The sequence below is a fragment of the Rhinopithecus roxellana genome, chromosome 3 (genome assembly GCF_007565055.1).
Source record: "Rhinopithecus roxellana isolate Shanxi Qingling chromosome 3, ASM756505v1, whole genome shotgun sequence".
Classification (NCBI taxonomy): domain Eukaryota; kingdom Metazoa; phylum Chordata; class Mammalia; order Primates; family Cercopithecidae; genus Rhinopithecus; species Rhinopithecus roxellana.
In genome coordinates this window covers 58,529,733-58,548,239 of record NC_044551.1, presented here as the reverse complement: position 1 = coordinate 58,548,239, position 18,507 = coordinate 58,529,733, and the positions used below count along the sequence as shown (strand labels likewise).

Here is an 18,507-nt window from a genome sequence, read left to right as displayed (position 1 = left end):
ACTACACGGAAATTGAACAACCTGCAAAAGAAACTACCATCAGAGTGAACAGGCAACTTACAAAATGGGAGAAAATTTTTACAATCTACTCATCTGACAAAGGGCTAATATCCAGAATCAAAAAGAACTTAAACAAATTTACAAGAAAAAATCAAACAACCCCATCAAAAAGTGAGTGAAGGATATGAACAGACACTTCTCAAAAGAAGACATTTATGCAGCCAACAGACACATGACAAAATGCTCATCATCACTGGCCATCAGATTACTGCAAATCAAAACCACAAGGAGATACCCTCTCACACCAGTTAGAATGGCAATCATTAAAAAGTCAGGAAACAACAGGTGCTGGAGAGGATGTGGAGAAATAGGAATGGTTTTACACTGTTGGTAGGACCGTAAACTAGTTCAACCATTGTGGAAGACAGTGTAGCGATTCCTCCAGGATGTTTAACTAGAAATTCCATTTGACCCAGCCATCCCATTACTGGGCATATAGCCAAAGGATTATAAATCATGCTGCTATAAAGACACATGCACATGTATGTTTAGTGCAGCACTATTCACAATAGCAAAGACTTGGAACCAACTCAAATATCCATCAATGATAAACTGGATTAAGAAAATGTGGCACATATCCACCATGGAATACTATGCAGTCATAAAAAAGGATGAGTTCATGTCCTTTGTAGGGACATGGATGCAGCTGGAAACCATCATTCTGAGCAAACTATCGCAAGAAAAGAAAACCAAACACTGCATGATCTCACTCATAGGTGGGAATTTAACAATGAGGACACATGGACACAGGGTGGGGAACATCACACACCGGGGCCTGCTGGGGCGTCAGGGGCAGGGGGAGGGATAGTATTAGCAGATATTCCTAATGTAAATGACAAGTTAACAGGTGTAACACACCAACATGGCACATGTATACATATGTAACAAACCTGCATGTTGTGCACATGTACCCTAGAACTTAAAGTAAAATAATTTAAAGGGGAAAAAAGATTATGTCATCCACAAACAGGGACAATTTGACATCCTCTTTCCAATTTGGATGCTCTTCATTTCCCTTTCTTGCTTTATTGTTCTGGCTAGGACTTCTAGTACTATGTTGAGCAAGAGTAGTGAGAATAGGCATGCTTGTCTTGTTTCAGATTTTAGAGGAAAAGCCTTCTTCTTTTCTCTGTTAAATATGATTTTGGCTGTGGGTTTGTCACATATGGCCTTTATTATGTTGAGGTACTTTAATTCTCATATGGTTTAGCTGTGTCCCCACCCACATCTCATCTTGAATTTTAGCCCCCACAATTCCCACATGTTATGGGAGGGACCCAGTGGGAGGTAAGTGAATCATGGGGGCGGGTCTTTCCCGTGCTATTCTCGTGATAGTGAGTAAGTCTCATGAAATCTAATGGTTTCATAAAGGGGAGTTTCTGTACACAAGCCCTCTTCTCTTGTCTGCCACCATGTGAGACATTCCACCATGATTGTGAGGCCTCCCCAGCCATATGGAACTATGAATCCATTATACCTCTTTCTTTGGAAAATTGCCCAGTCTTGGGTATGTCTGTGTCAGTAGTGTGAAAATGAACTAATACACCTTCTATATCTAATTTATTATGAGGTTTTATCATTAAGCAATGTTGAATTTTATCAAATGCTTTTTCTGCATCTATTGAGATGATGATATGGGTTTTTTCCTTCATTCTATTCATGTTATATATGACATTTATTGATTTGCATATGTTGAACCATCCTTGCATTCCTGTGATATTTCTCACTCGATCATGATGTGCTGTTGTATTTGGTTTGCCAGTATTTTATTGAGGATTTTTGTGTCTATATTTATCAGGGATATTGGCCTGGAGTTTCCTTTTCTTGTTGTCTCCTTGTCTGGTAGTATCAGAGTTATGGTGGCCTCTTAGAATGAGTTAGAAAAGATTTCCCTCTGCTTCACTTTTTTGGAGTAGTTTGAAAAGAATTGGTACTTATCCGTCTTAGAAGATTTGTTAGAAATCAGTGGTGAAGTCATCTGGTCTTGGACTTTTCTTTCTTGGAAGACTTTTTATTATTGATTCAATCTCTTTGCTTATAATTGGTCTCTTCAGGTTTTCTATTTCTTTTTGGTCAACCTTGGAAAGTTGCATGTGTCCAGGAGTTTATCCATTTCTTCTAGGTTTTCACATTTATTGGAATATAGTTGTTCACAGTAGTCTCTAATGACTCTTTATTTTTCTGTGATATCTGTTGTGACATCACTTTTTTAAATTTCTGAGATATTATTTATTTGGGTCTTCTCTCTTTTCTTCTTAGTCTAGCAAATGGTTTGTCAGTTTTCGTTATCTTTTCAAAAAACCACTTTTTTGTTTTATCGATCTCATATTTTTTAGTTTCATTTTCATTTATTGTTGCTCTGATTACATTATTTCTTCTACTAATTTGGGGTTTGGGTTTTTCTTATTTTTCTAATTTCTTGAGATTAATTGTTAAGTTGTTTATTTGAAATCATTCTAGTTTTTTGATTTATGCATTTATTGCTATAAGCTTTCCTCTTATATTGCTTTTGCTATGTCCTATAGGTTTTGGTATGTTGTGTTTCTATTTTTATTTGTTTCAAGGAATTTTTAAATTTTATTCTTAATTTCTTCCTTCACCCATTGGTCATTCAGGAGCATTTTGTTTAATTTCATACATTTGTATAGTTTTGGATGTTCTTCTTGAACATCTGATGTTTCTTTGTTGATTTTCTGTCTAGATGATCTGTCCAATGCTGAGAGTGACATATTATTGCAGCCTATCTCTCTCTTTAGATCTGATAATATTTGCTTTATATATCTGGGTGTTCCTGTGTAGGGTGCATATATATTTACGATTGTTATATTCCCTTGCTGAATTGATCCCTTTATTATTTATTAAATATTATTTTGTCTATTTTTACAGCTTTTAATTTCAAGTTTATCTGATATAAATAAAGGTATACCTGCTCTCTTTTGGTTTCTGTTTGCATGGAATGCCTGTTTTTATCCCTTCACTTTCAGTCTCTATGCATCTTTACAGGTGAGATGTGTTTCTTGCAGACAAATTATATTGGGTCCTTTTTTTTAAAAAAAAATAAAATCTTATTTAGTCAATTTATATCTTTTAAATGGGGAATTTAATCCATTTACATTCTAGGTTACTATTAAGAGATAAGAATTTATTCCTGTCATTTTATTGATTGTTTTCCAGTTATTTTGTTTATCATTTCCTCCTTCCTTCCTCTCTTATTGTTTACTTTGGCATTGGGTGGTTTTCTGTAGTACTGAGGTTTGATTCCTTTCTCTTTATTCTTTGTGTATTTACTTAACCAGTGAATTTTATAATTCTACATGTTTTCATGATGGTGGTTATTATTTTTTGATTTCCAGATGTGAGACTTCCCTGAGCATGTCTCGTAAGGCTAGGCTAGTGTTACAAAAGTTCCTTAGTTTTTGCTTGTCTGTGAAATAATTTTTTTTTTTTTTAATTTCTGAAGAATAGCTTTACTGGGTATAATAATCTTTGGTGGCATAGTTTTTTTCTTTCAGTGCTTTAAATACACCTTATTGTCTCCTGGTCTGTAAGGTTTCTGCAGAGAAATTAGCTGTTAGTCTAATGGTGATTTGTTTATATATGACTTGACACTTTTCTCTTGTTGCTTTAAAAATTCTTTGCTTTGACTTTTGACAATTTGACTATATGTGCCTTGGAAAGGACTTGTTTGGAGTAAATCCATTTAGAGTTATTTGAGCTTTCTACACTCTCTCCTAAGACTTTGGAAGTCCATCTCTTTCCCAAGTCTTTGGGAGTTTTCTGTTATTATTTCATAAAATATGGTTTCCTTACTTTTTTCCTTCTTTTCTCCTTCTGAAAGCTCATAATACAAACTTTTGTTAACTTATTGGTGTTTCATAAATCCTATAGGCTTTCTTCATTCTTTTTTATTCTTTTCTCTTTCTTTACTTTTTCTGCCTGTGTTATTTCAAAATACCTGTCTTTTTGTTTGGAAGTTCTTTCTTCTGCTTGATCTAGTCTGTTGCTGAACTCTTGATTGTATTTATTTCCTTCATTTAATTCTTCTGTTCTAGTATTTCTCTTTTCTTCTATTTTTTATTTGATATTTATCTCTATTGAACTTCTCATTCAAATCATTAATTGTTCTGATTTCATTAAATTGTCTATATTATATCTCACTTTCCTTAAGATTTTTTTTTTTAATTCTTTTTCTGGCATGTCATATATTTCCTTATGATTTGGTTTCTGTTACTGAAGAATTATTGTTTTTCTTTGTGGGTTACATTTTTTTTTCCTTTTTTTATGATTGACATGTTCCCATATTGATTTCTATGCAGCTAGTAGAAAAGCTACCTCTTCTAATTTTATGGAGTAGGTTTCATAGGGAAAGATTAATCCATATAAGTAGATCTTGGGGTGTCAGTTTGGTGGGGTCTGTTGGCCTTGGTTCTAGATAGACACAGTAGTATTGTCTGTGTGTAGTTTCTAAAGCTGTAATTCACATTAGTGGTATTTGTGAATTTCTCAGTAACCTAGGCTGAGAGAATTTGCTTTGATGGTGGCATAGCTTTGCCAGGGGTGGGCTTGCTGGGCTATTTCTCAGGTCAGAAATGTGTTCACATGGTGGGTTGGCTAGCTTGCGGTCTGACTCACTAGGTTTAGGGCCATCGTGCTGTTACTCTGATTGGAAACACAGGCATGCAGTTACTTAGACAGCCTGGGGGTGTGCCTGCCAAGAGTGGCCTGGAGGGCTATTTCTCAGGTCCAGGACATGAGTGCGCAGCTGCTTGGCTGGCATGGGGATGTGTCTGCCAGGGTTGGCCTACAGGGCTATTTCTCAGGCCTGTGACGCAGGCATAAGGATGTTCAGCTGGCCTGGTGGCATGTCTGCTGGGGGCAGACTACAGGCTGTTTATCTTGCGTAGGACACAGCTGCATAGCTCCTTGGTTAGCTTAGGGGCATGTTTGCCAGGGTTGGCCCACATGGCTGTTTCTTAGGCCTGGGATGTGGTCACATGACTTCTTGGCTGGCCTGGGTGGGTGGGTGTCTGCTGCAGGTGGCCCATGGGGCTGTAGTCCTGGCTCTGGGCCCAGGCACACAGCTGCTTGGCTGGCTGGGAGTGCGTGTCTTTCAGGGGCAGTCCATGGGGCTGCTTTTTAGGCTTAGGATTCAGGCAAAGGGCTGCTTGGCTGCCCTGGAAGCATGTCTGCTGGTGGTGGAAGATAATGCTATATTTTGGAGATCTTAAAATGCAACTTAATCATGTGTTTTGGTCTGTTTCTCTGATAGCCATGCCTAGGCAAAAGTGACCAGAAAATTAAAGAGTTGAAAGTATCCATACCCGAAAAGTATACCAATGTTACAGTCTCAACCAAATTCTCTAGTTTTGATCTTGCTCAGTTGTCCAACCTCATTATGAATTTAGGATAAAAGAATGACAACATATACGTTCATCTGCTTACTCAAAAGTGGAACCCTAATTTCCCTAAAGTACTGGGCTTTATGTAGATTCCCTATGACTATCTTTCTTAATTCTTTTTCATCTGACCTGAAGCCTTTATTACACTTTCACGAAAAGAAAACCAAAAAAGTACCATAGGGATAAGATGCTATTTTTCTATCCAAATTCAGAATAATGGACATTTTCCAATTTTATTTCAGCTTTTCTTTTACTTCTTAGCATTCCGGTGTACTTCTTAGCCTAGTCTGAAGATAAGATCACAGGCCCAAGTTTGGGGGCTCCTGCCATCTGTGGGTTGGTAAGGATTTAGTAGCGACTGATTTTTGTAAAGGGTGTTGAGAGTAAGCAATCAGAATTCCTTTTCCTCAATCTTCTTTTTCTTCAATTTGTACTGCTGCAATAAAAGTCCTAAAAGTATACCAATTATATATGTGGGATAAAGCCAGACTCCTTGCATTATTTTTCTTTGTAATTTTTCCTGAAGTGGTTCAGATCTGGAGGAAAATAAGGCAAACCTACAGTATGGCAGAGAGTTGATGGGATGTAGAGTGAATGTGATGCAAAGTAAAAATGAGAAAGTTAGGTAAAAGAAAGAAAGAGGGTGTGAAGTTAGTGAAGATTATTATTATGGCATAAAATTTAAAAATGCTATTTAAAGATAAGATGGGAGACAACTGAGAGTTATATCGAGGAACTGAAATAAGCTGGTTCATATTTGGCCTACTTTAAGAGACAATGACTTAAGTGTAGTACAGCTTGAATTAAATGATTTCTCAAGATTTTTTACATTTGTAAGCAATATGGAGCTGACAGCACAGAAAATAGTTTGTGGGAAAGGAATCAGGAATTTATACATGAAGAAGAAGGAAAATAGGGATAAGAGAATGAATAGAATAAGAAGTATCCCACAGAAAAGAAATTGAAAAAGGTAAAATATGAGATAATAGTAAGTTTATAAAATATGTAAATAATAGACTAAAAGTAATTTTGAGTTTTAAAAAATATTTCAAATGATTACCTTGCACTTCTGCTGAACATTTTGTTACGTGTAGGTAACACGATATTGAGCAAGTATACACAAAGTATGAAAAAATATTTGTATTCATCAATTCTATATTTGAATAGAAATTCAATATAGTTGAATAAGATTACCTTCAATAGAAACTTTAATGTTTCAGATTTATTATTCCCATTTTATAATATAAATACAACTTGATTCTATGTTATATAATTCATGGATAAGATGGTGTAATTTTTAAATCCATGACTGAAGTCTTTCTTCTGCCCACAGTCTGTTTCTACTATTCCATGGTACATATTAAGGAAAGGCAATTATAGGAATGGCCTAAAGAAGATAAATCTGTTAGAAGTAGGTATCATGGTAGATAAAGCCACATATAAATTATTTTTTTATTACCTTGTCATGTCTTCCATTTATCAATCTGGAATTTTTATTGTTGCAAACTGTCCTAAGCTAGTATGTTCAGGCAAAACCTTAGGATTTGGTGGATAAAGGTTATCAGTTATAATGAAGGGAAGTTTTAGATCAAATTCCATTATAAATATAAATATTCGTAAAATAAGCAAGAAGGCACAAATATTTCATATTCCTTATTTTATAAGCTTGACGACATTCCAGCTCTGTTATTTAGGTGCTCTGACAATACTTTGCATGAAGAGTGCACTCAATATGTATATGAAAATATTTGGTGGACAGAATTTATTACCCTTATATTTGTCATCGGGTACCCTAATACTCCAAACCATTGAGTGGACATACAGGACAAATCTCAGATGTGTTATCTAAGTGTACATTCTGCAGTGCTTGCTGGGTTTTTGTATGGGTTCATGCAAAGTGGGGCAATGTTTCTGAAATATTTTGGCCAATCTACAGATCTGGAACTCCACTAATTTTTTCCTTCAATGCAATGAAAAACACATTTTTAACATTCATTAGACATTCATTGGCTAATTATCAAGTTTCTCTTTTGTTTATCGTCAGAGACAGGCCTAGCTGAAAGACTTTCTGATTAAAGTTGGTTGTACAGAAATTTATATATGTATGCATATTCTCCCTATTCTCTCACCTCTCCCTTAGATACCCACTGTTATCCTTCCAGATTTATATTTATATATAAGCAATCTGTATATATACTCATACTTTGAAAAAATTCTTTTCTACTATACAAACTATTTTCTAAGTTGCTTTTGTCTATAAGAAAAACAAATCTGGTTTAACATTCAATATTTCGGTCTCTCTGAAATTCTCATAGTTCTTCAGTATGCCATACTCTTTCTAGACTTTGTTCCTTTGAATATTCTCTACTTGGAATGCTTTTACTTTTCTTTGTTTTAATCTGGCTTAAACTTTAAGACCTGTTTCAGATGCATGTCCTGTATGAATCTGTTTCCTAGTTTTCTATGTGTATTCACTGTTTTGTCTGTATTTCTATATTTTGTATTTAAGTAGGTTATGGCAGTAATCATCATGATAGTCGTTAACAAATACTGGTTGCATAGTGTAAATCTAACTATTTTTACATTTATTTTATTTAATCTTTTTTCCAGATTTCTCTGTAATTTATCACTTGTATTTTGTTTTCCAAAATAGACCAAAAGTAACTTATTTATCTTTCTATTCCCAGATATATGGCACTATATCTGGGCATATGATAAGTGTTCAGCAAACTGGTAGACCAGTTTTAGGAAGGGCACTGTGGAACTTGGAGATTTAGAAATAGATTCTATTGAAACATCTGTATCTGCATTACCATGAAAAGTCTTCCTTTACGTTTTCTTGAAGACAGCTAGAAAGGGTTGTGGCTATGTAACAATAGGCATAACACACTATGATCGTAAGATAAATTGACTGTGACACCAAGAATATACTTTATGGTGCTTTGGTGAGTACACTAGTACCCTCTCTGTATCTTACATTCAAGGGTGTTCCAAGCATTGCAGTCCCATGGCTTACCAATTGCAAAAGAAGAAATAGAGAGGATGAATGTGTGAATGGTCAGAAGAGAATTTTATGCAAGAGGAAAAGAAAATCCCTTTCCTCAAATGTAAAATGAGCAGGTTGAAGAGTTTGAAATTCTAAAGATAGACCCAGGGTATCTCCAGAAATTTTAATGAGTTCAACAACCCAGTGATATGGCTGATTATAATATTTGTTCCATGAAAATACATTTTGGTCTGGTGATTGATAAGTAAGAATGGGATTATTTACTAACCTTCTACCCTACTAATGTTGACTAATCTTTATATACAATAAAAGAGAACTTTTACAAATGAAATTTCCCTGTAGTTTGTGAAACTTTACTTTTTAACTGAAAAGCTTTCCGCTTCCAGCATAAAACAGAGGCAAATAAAAATTTTTAGCCTTTTACATTTATTTTTTACTCTCACTTTAGAAACTTTAAATACTTTTGGTTTTAAAAATGTTTACAAGAATATACCAAAAATGCTTAAAATAAATGTTTATATCAATATTGACAGGATTCTAAATGTAATATTTTTAAAATATGCAACATTATGGCTCAATCTTTTGTATTGAGTTATAATGCAGCATGGTATAGAATAAATCTGACCAACATTAGGGAAGCTTTCTATTGAGAGATTCATTTAGCCTTTTGTAAAATCACCCAAAAATATTTGTATTTTAGCCATGCTAATTTGCCGGTATACAATTAGGAGAAATATGTAATATCAATTTTATTCCCACTGTTGTATTACATGATCTTTTTTTCTTTAACAAGAACCTGTGTTAAAGCAACTCCAAATAGTGCCTATAGCTCAGAAGTATAAAATACAGTCTGTGTCTGTAACAAAACCCTATTCCCACAGGTTCAAAAGAGATTGGAAATAAGAAGCCACCTATTTGCGTTTTGCAGAAGTAGCAGCAATCTGCAGACAACCCACTCTAGCTTCAAAACAGTATGGTAGATGATTTTATGGAACTTGCAATTACAAAAATCCGCTTTAACCTTTCTTTCTTACTGGCAGGTGTTCTATTGGCTTGCAGCCAGAGGCTGTGAGTGTAGTGCTGCCTGTGGTGTTCCTCAGCACTGTAGAGTGCTGAAAATGCCGACACTCCAGTTGATTGCTCATAATTGCATTAATTGTGGTCTGACAACTTCAGGAGAGAAGTATGATGAATATAGAAAACTATTTTACAAATTTGATCAGAGTACAAATTTCATCTCTTTTTTCTCCATAGATATGATATCTGCACTTATAAAAATAAGCCTTGTGGAACACTGGGTAAGTTTTTTTTTTTTTTTTTTTTAATAAAGATAGAATGGTTCAGATTGTCTTTCTGGACCAATGGCTTTAATCTTTATTATTAATTTGCTCATTTTCCTTTCTGTACATCTGAAAGCCCTAAAATCTGTTACATCCAGCCTTTGCAGATATGTCATTTACTAGGAAACAAATATTTATTACTATCATAAATATTATATAAATTTCATTGGCTTTTTTGAATGGAATGATTCAAACTGGAATGATTATTAAAATTAACTTAGAATATGATTCAAAATCATTAAAGAATTATAAATTGAGGTTATCACTTATGTTCATATAATCCATCTCTGTAATGTATTTTCTATAATACCAAGATTGTGAGAGCAAATGAAAGCAATCAACATCTTGAAATTTCAGGCTAGAAAAGGAAAGGAAAAAAAAAAGAACTAAGGATACTTAATGAGGATGCACCAAGAACAATACTTCTTTTGGTACAATTTTGTGGAAAGAGTATAGCCCCATAAGTTAAGATAGTATTGGAAATTTTATACTACGCAAACAACAACAACAAAAAATAATCTTATAAAATATTATAGCCACAGGTGAAGAAGGGGTACAAGATTATCTTTCTTGTGCTCCCAAAGGGTCATTTATCTTTTTAAAAGCATTTCTGTAGTATTCTAGAATTTTAAAAATTACACGTTGTTACAGAGCATAATTTCATAGTTAACTGCAAATACAAATGGGCAAAAAGGGTAGCTCTCTAGTAGTCTAACATATTAAGCAACTAGAGTTATTTTAAAGGACAGAAGCTCTTTTTCTCTGATAAATTTTTTAAGACTTTTTACAGACTCAGAAGGTAAACAACTGAAGATGAATTCTCTAGTTTCTCTATGACAAGTCTCAGTTTTCTTAATTGTAAAAGAATAGTTATGAAATTGATTCCTATGCACCTCATAAGCATTTTGGGAAGAGCAAATTAAAGTAGATGTAGGAGGAAAAGTGTAACCCAACTTCCTGGGAAGTTCAGTGAAATATCTCTTCAGAAACTAAAATTTCTCTTGATAATTTTACCCGACTTCCCAGGCTTCTCCTACCCATTTCCCTCAGGATTTATGGCTGAAGAAGAAATCCCAAATAGCCAGTGCTGAGTATTAACTATGGAGAAGCTTGCTAGTTAAAAAGCATAATGGAGACAGAGTTCTCTTTGCTGTGCGAGCTCACATCAAAAAGATTTACTTTGTAGTGTTTTAAGCTAACAAGACCAACATAATCCAACAGAGGGGACTCTGAACTGGGAACTAACAACTGGCTTTGACAGTTTCAGTACATTAACTTTTACAGTGTATTTAAGCTCTTTGTTCCTCAATTTTCTTATCTATGATGTAGGAGTAATATCTGCCCTTATGCTACATGGACATTGTTAAAGTTATTTAAGGAAAAAAATGTAGATATATTTAGTAAAGAGGTAGTATAAAAATGAACTGGTATTATAAATGTAGAAATTGCCTACACTTTTAAACTTTAGATATAATAGACAGTAGACCTCAAATCAGGTGCACATATCAGCCAGAGCTAGTATTTTTCTAATATATCTGTATTTGAAGAAATGTGTATATACACACATATACACATTTGTACATATACACACACATTCTCTCTCTATATATATACCCTCACTCTCCCTATATATATCTCTCTATATATAGATATATCTATATATATACCCTCACTGTATGTATATCTATATATATACCCTCACTATATGTATATCTATATATATAACCTCACTCTCCCTATATATATACCCTCACTCTCCATATATATATATATATTCTGCTTTTTGAAGGTAGATTATTTACATCGAGATATGCTCTTTGTTGTATGAGGTTGGTGCAATTTACTTCGCACCAACCTAATGACATTAGTAACACACACACACAGTGATTTTTACTTTTATTTTGAGATATAAAGTATTTTGATACTGCCTAGTACTTTGTCATTATTGGCAAAGATTTGAGGTGTTTTCCTATTCTACTTATTTTATTTTTCTGAAAATAATGTGTTCTAACTTTGATAGCTTATTAATTTATAGAATCAGTGCATTAATAGGTATGTATCAATGCACTTTCAAGCTCATTATAAGTTATTTTTCAAATTATAAACTTGTATATTGTTTTCATACTACTTCTTGTTAAAACGGAATGAGCTGTATATATATGTATATATATTACACACACACACGTTTTAACTTCTTCTATGGAAAATATATTATCAGTAGAGAATTGAGCAGATTACTTTTTGACTTGTATTCTAGTCACTTTCATATTGGCTTTTATACTGATTTTTCCATAGTATCTTGCTTAATAATTCTGATGACCAATTGTAACATGGCTAAGTAGGCTTAAGGGTGCAAACTGTGGCCATCAAGCTGAGGAAACCTAAATGACCCAAATAGTAATCAAATCGCCATTAACACAATCATACATAAGAATTTTGACAAGTCTCAATTTTATAGGTATACAGAACATTGTGGGGGGTTGTGAAAATACATTAGCATTTAAAATACTTCCATTTTAGTTGAGATTTAGCTTTATATTTCAATGAGTAGGAATTTTCCAAGTATATTCTTTCTGAAGTTGTTGTTTTAGCAGAGATAACAATTTTATATAAGATGGCAGAAGTAAACCTGTGCTTGTAAATACACCTTGAGGAGTCACTGAAAATTCTCAATTGAAAATACAGCCACATGGCACATACCAAAAAAACGACACAACAACAACAAAACCCAAAAGCTAACCCATGGAATAATAGATTTTGGGAAATGTAAGAAACATTAATTTAACAATAATTATTCTTAGTAATTCTGCTTTTCTTTTGAAAAAACATACATTTCATAAAACTCAAAACAGAAACAGTATTCAGAGTGGCTTTGTTCTTCCCATATAATAGGCCACATTGAACCAAATAACTTAAAGCCAGATAATATAATGCAATTTTTAAAAAGATTTCAGGTACTTTCCTATTCTACTTCTCATTTTATTTTTCTTAAAATAAAAGTAAAATTCACTATGTGTGTCTCTCTCTTTCTCTCAGTGGAGATTGAAAATGACATTCATTAAAATATTTAAACAAATATTAAATATTAACCAAAAATTAAATGAAACAAAAAAAAGTAAGTTATTCTGCTCCACTTTTTACATTCTCTGTTTTAGGTCCCAATACCTCTAATGAATGGAAGGGCAGCCCAGGGGTATCACCAGTATTTATAACTCTGTGAGGCAGAAATCACCTCCCTCCCCAACTCCTGCCTCTCTCACATAAAACAGTAGGAAAGGCAAACAATCTATTAGCAAATCCAGCATTAATCTCATCTCTGTTCCAATGTAGCTGTTGATACTTATATTAGAAAATACAGAGAAACACAACTTCTAGAGCTTTCTCGTCAGTAAAATTATGGATTATATATCATTTATTGTTTCTAATTAGTACAGCTGGGAAATTATACCTAGCACAGAACATTGCTTATTGCATTCAATAAATATTCATTGAATTGAATTGAAATCACTTTTGGTGGGAAAGTAATTATTAATGTTTGGGTGACGATAGTAGACTACTGACCATAAAAAATGTTTTTTCCTACTTCTCCTTCAACTTCTTCGAAATAACTTTTTGTTTCTATGTGCATGAAGTATGATTTGGCATCTGTTTCCTTATAAGAGATGACATTTCTGCTTTTGCACAAAAATTCTTTTTTTAAGCACTGTGTTAAAGTTCTGTAGTATTTCACACAGCATGATATTCATTTGAAAGTAAATATTAAAACTTTTACATACTAAAATCCCCAAGGGGAGAATACCTTGAGTAACATAACATTTCACTGGAATCAGCGAATTAACACCATAGTATTTGCTTTATTAGTAAAACTGTAATGCATTGAAATAGGGAATAGGAGAGAGGAAAAGTGACACTGAATGTGTGAATGACTTTCCTCCCATTAATATACTAAAAGAAATTGTTGCATCACTGTCAGGATTAATTTCAGATGATTAAAAAAATATGCAAAAACCTCCCATCTTTAATAGTTCTCCTTTCCATCTTTTGAATCATTCATTTTATTTTTAATAAAAATATCACTTAAAAAATCATTTGGGATTCCCCCTTTTTTTGGTAACTAGAAAGTTACTTGTATATTTTTATGAACCCACTAAACTTAAACAGATCTCTTTAGAAAAATAATGTGGATATATTTTGCTTTCTACAGCCTGAAGAATGTTAAAATAGAAATGCTTTCTTGAATTCCCTCTTCTGGCTCAAGTTACTAGGTGGTCCCAAGTTACCAGAAGTAAAATTTATAAATCTAACCCCTAGTCTAGACATTTTCCAGCACTGACTGCAGTTCAAAAAATATTAATGTCTAGCCGGCAAAGTGAAATTCCCCCCAGTGATTTTGCAAATGACTAGAAAGTTAACCTTTTGCCAACGGCTCCTTCTGTGCATGGAGGTTATTAAAAAGAATCCAGGCATTTGTAAGTATGGGCTTTTAAAGACTGAAACACCTTGGCTTGACCCTTTGTGTCTCTTTCTGTTTATTCAGGCTTGGCCTCTGTGGCTGGAATGTGTGAGCCTGAAAGGAGCTGCAGCATTAATGAAGACATTGGCCTGGGTTCAGCTTTTACCATTGCACATGAGATTGGTCACAAGTGAGTGAGTTTAAGAAAATCAAAATAAATTTTAGAACTCCGCTCTTGAGCAACTTGTAACTACTGTGTGGAAAGGCTGTGCTGAACCTTATTTTACTGCCTTTTTGTCTGATTCCAATAGAGGATGTTATTATTTTGAGTATTGGGATAAATCATCTTAAGAACTGGAGACCTGTTAGATCATCTTTGTTATTCAATGAGTAGTGTCCTCAGTGGTGAATGCGCCACGTTTAAGTTTTTGTTCAGTCTCCTCGATACGTGTTTCCTTATAAAGTCCAGTTGTTTAAATGATCTTTCTTTTCCTCAAGTGACAATGCATATATATTTTAAAATCATTGACACCACTACCATAAAATGTAGTTTTAGTTTTCACTCTTCATACAGCTGTCAGCATCCCTTTTCCAGGCATAAAGTTTGTGCAGACATTGCTATGTAACTTGTATTTTCAGGTGCGTTTGTATGTCATTGAAAAAAAAAACCTGCAAGAAGTACACGATACCATCCTCCTTTCTTCCTAGGAGAACCTGAAGGTTTTAATGTTTGTTTTAAGTGAACCTGTGCCAAAGGAAAAACTATCTTATGCACCCTGCCCCCGACCCATGTTAAAAAATACCATTTAAAAATTTTAAACAACAGGCAGTAGTAATATGAAAGCCTGTTCATGTGGAAGGAGAGAAGCTTGATAATACTTTTTAAAAAAATTTCAACATTTGTGTTGAAATTTGACTGAAAGATGACTTGCCTCAATTAGTCAATTTTTAAGCTGATTCTGGTGCTCTTATAAAGGTAAAAACTAAACAAAAGAGCTTCCAATTTACTAACGGGATTTTTTTTTTAAGCAGGGAAGCTCTTCTAAAACAGAAACAGTTAACATTTAGCAAATGACTAATTGTATCTGCTAAAAAAAAATGAGAGAAAACTTTAAAATGTTAGTCCAGCGTTTTTAGCTAAAATAAGCAGCTTACTTGCAAGAACTCCTGACGTATTTATAATTTAAGTTTTATAATCTACTTTTTTGGTGGCGACATAGCTAGGGGAAAAAGAACAAATAAAAATCAATGTTTTTAACCAACATTCAAGACCCATCTAAAATGCCAATTCTTCCATTAAACTTTTAAAAATTCTTAAAAAAAAAAAATCAATGTTTATTATATACTTGCCTCAGAGGTAATTCCTGAGGTAAATCTGTAGTTCAGCTTTTGTTGTTGTTGTTGGAGAGTAAAATTGGGTCAGTTGGCTGCATTATTTCAAAAGTGCAATCAAATTTTATCAAATTGATATTGATTTAGGTGTAAATTTAAATAAACAGTAAGTTTCAACCCTGGCTTGATTCAGACACAGGAAAAGTCAGTATTATACTCTTAATGAAGACTGAAAAATATTGATGTTCTACTTTCCATTGTAATAAACATCAGGTGAATAAAAGGAAAAAGCCCTCTTAACCAAGCAGTTTATCTTTAATTCACTTAAAAATCTGGCTAATTAATGACTCTCATACTCCTATGCAGTCAAACTGAATTTAATAGGTTCTGTTAGATTCAGTTAAATTGGAAGGTTAGGAAAAGTAACATACAGTGAGTGAAAACTTGTGTATGTGAAACACTATTATGTAGTCACAAGTTAGTCAATGTCAACACACACATTTCATGTTCCTTTCTTGTATGTACATACTTAAATAGCTGAGGTGAGGGTTTATCTTTCTTTTATAAAGATTCTGATTGGGCAACTTCCCAGGATTCCTAGATTTTGTTGTTGTTGTTGTTGGCCTTATAGATAAATCCTTTCAATTCTTCCTACAATGAATGGCTTGTACCTTATGTAGAAAAACTGTGAAAGAGAAATAGAATATACCTCTGAAGTTTTATGTAGCTTGGAGTAACTTTGTTTCATAGTTAACTCTTGTTTGAAAGTATGAGTGTTAAAAATGGGGAAAAAAATCCACAAAATCCTTGGATTGAGAGCCAGAAAAATGCTTCCATTTAAAAATGTTGTTTGACAGACAAAAAAAAAAAAAAAAAAAAAAAAAGATAGCTTTTTCACCATGTCCAGTTTATCACCATGTTACTATCCCCCTTCCCCAGACAACTGGGCAGATGTGTTTAGCATCTATTGTCTGTTTTGTGTTGCTCTAAAGGAATACCTAAGCCTGAATAACTCATTTAAAAAAGCGGTTTATTTGACTCACAGTTCTGCAGGCTGTATGAGAAGCATAATGCCAGCATCTACTTCTAGTGAGGGACTCAGGAAGCTTCCACTCATGGTGGAAGGCAAAGCAGGAGCCAGTGCACTACATGGCAAGAGAGGCAGCAAGGGAGATGCTGTGCTCTTTTAAACAACCAGCTGTCATGTGAACTCATAGAGCAAGAATTCATTCATTCCCCCCCAGGAAGGCACCAAGCCAATTATGAGGGATCTGCCCCCATGACCCAAATACCTCCCACCAGGCCCCACCTCCAGTATTTGGGATCACATTTCAATATGAGATTTAGAGGGAACAAACATCTAAACTATATCAACATACTATTTTTTTCAATATGTCAAATTATTATTTGGTCAGTTAGGGAAAATCTGTTTCATATGTGAAGATCCCTTTACTTTCTTTTAAGATCTTAGGGTTTAGCCTTCAGGAACTTAGCAGGTCAACTCTGGCACAATTCTTGTCATCATTAAAATACAGTGATCTCTATTTTTCCTGAACCAAAGCAGTAGCCATAGTAAATATATCAAATATGTTTTCAGATGAAGTATACTGATTTTTTGTGACTCGTATCCTTTACGAGAATGGATGTTAAGTGATGTGATGATATCGGCAGATTCATTACAGTGAATAATATTTGACCATAAATTACTGAGAAGAGCCCCTACTGAGTAACTAGACTGTGTGAATATTTTCTCCCTTTCTTTAAATTGTGTAGAATATGATTTTGCACACAGTGTATACTTGTGCAGGGATATAATATCTATTTAAAATAGCTGTGAGATAACATTTTCTTTGGCTAAGCCTTAGTGACCACTTTTATTTCTCTCCATCCTCTCCATCCTTTTGTGAAAACAAGAAATTAGTTTCGTTGTCAAATGAAAAATTGTGGGGTTTTTTTTACTATATTTAAATGGCATGTCTAGGTTTAATATAGACTATAAGCCAAAGGCACTTAATGAAACCTTATAGGAAAGAATGTTCTTTGAAAGATTTAAAAAATTAATTATGTAGTTGCCATGAATTTTATAAGTTGAAAAGATTATGATGTCAAAGAGGGGTGGCAAGAATGCAGCCAGACATCTAGTATATTGAGAAAGCTAACTAGTGTATCTAAACTGTACAAAAACAAATAATCTTAATAAGGGATCTTAAAAATACTCATTTTTTGGTTATGAATGCATACTGAAGTATGTGAGACTGAAGTGACATGATGTCCAGGATTTTCTTTTAAAAGAAAGGAAAAAAAGAAAGACAAAACAAGAATAGCAACATCTTGAATTTTATTATCTTGATGATGTGTTTATGGAAGTTCATTATGCCACAGTTTCTACTATTGTATATGTCTGATTTTTTCCACAAAATGAGTTCTAAGATCATACATTGTTTAGGTGTGACTTAACTCATTTATTAATCATGATTGAGTGAACTTTAATATTGAGAGAATCTTTAAAGTATTACAATTTGTAGTCAGACACTGTGGCTCATGCCTGTAATCCCAGCACTTTGAGAGGCCAAGGTGGAGGATTGCTTGACCAGCCTGGGCAACATGGCCAAACCCTGTCCCTACAAAAAATACAAAAATCAGCCAGGTGTGGTGGCATGCATCTGTAGTCCCAGCTACTCGAGAGGCTGAGGTGGGAGGATGGATGAGCCCAGAAGATCAAGGCTGCAGTGAACCGTGATCATGATCATGCCACCACACTCCATTCTGGGTGACAGGCCAAGACTCTGTTAAAAAAAAAAAAAAGAAAGAAAGAAAGAAAAAAGAAAAAGAAACCTGTATTGAAAGCTGTAGGGATATATTGGTCTTGCTTTAGGAAGTAAATATCAGTATTTTGTCTTAACCATAGGAATTCTC

At 34.0% G+C, this 18,507-nt stretch overlaps 1 protein-coding gene across 2 annotated transcripts in view; it reads left to right on the top strand.

Moving 5' to 3' along the window:
- ADAMTS6 (ADAM metallopeptidase with thrombospondin type 1 motif 6) overlaps positions 1-18,507 on the top strand; it is a 337,576-nt gene that overhangs the window by 149,847 nt on the left and 169,222 nt on the right. For both annotated transcript variants that reach the window (XM_030927871.1, XM_010368281.2), the window contains 2 exons: positions 9,721-9,764; positions 14,344-14,449. In XM_030927871.1, coding sequence (XP_030783731.1) covers positions 9,721-9,764; positions 14,344-14,449 — 150 coding nt within the window. The remainder of the gene's footprint in view (positions 1-9,720; positions 9,765-14,343; positions 14,450-18,507) is intronic.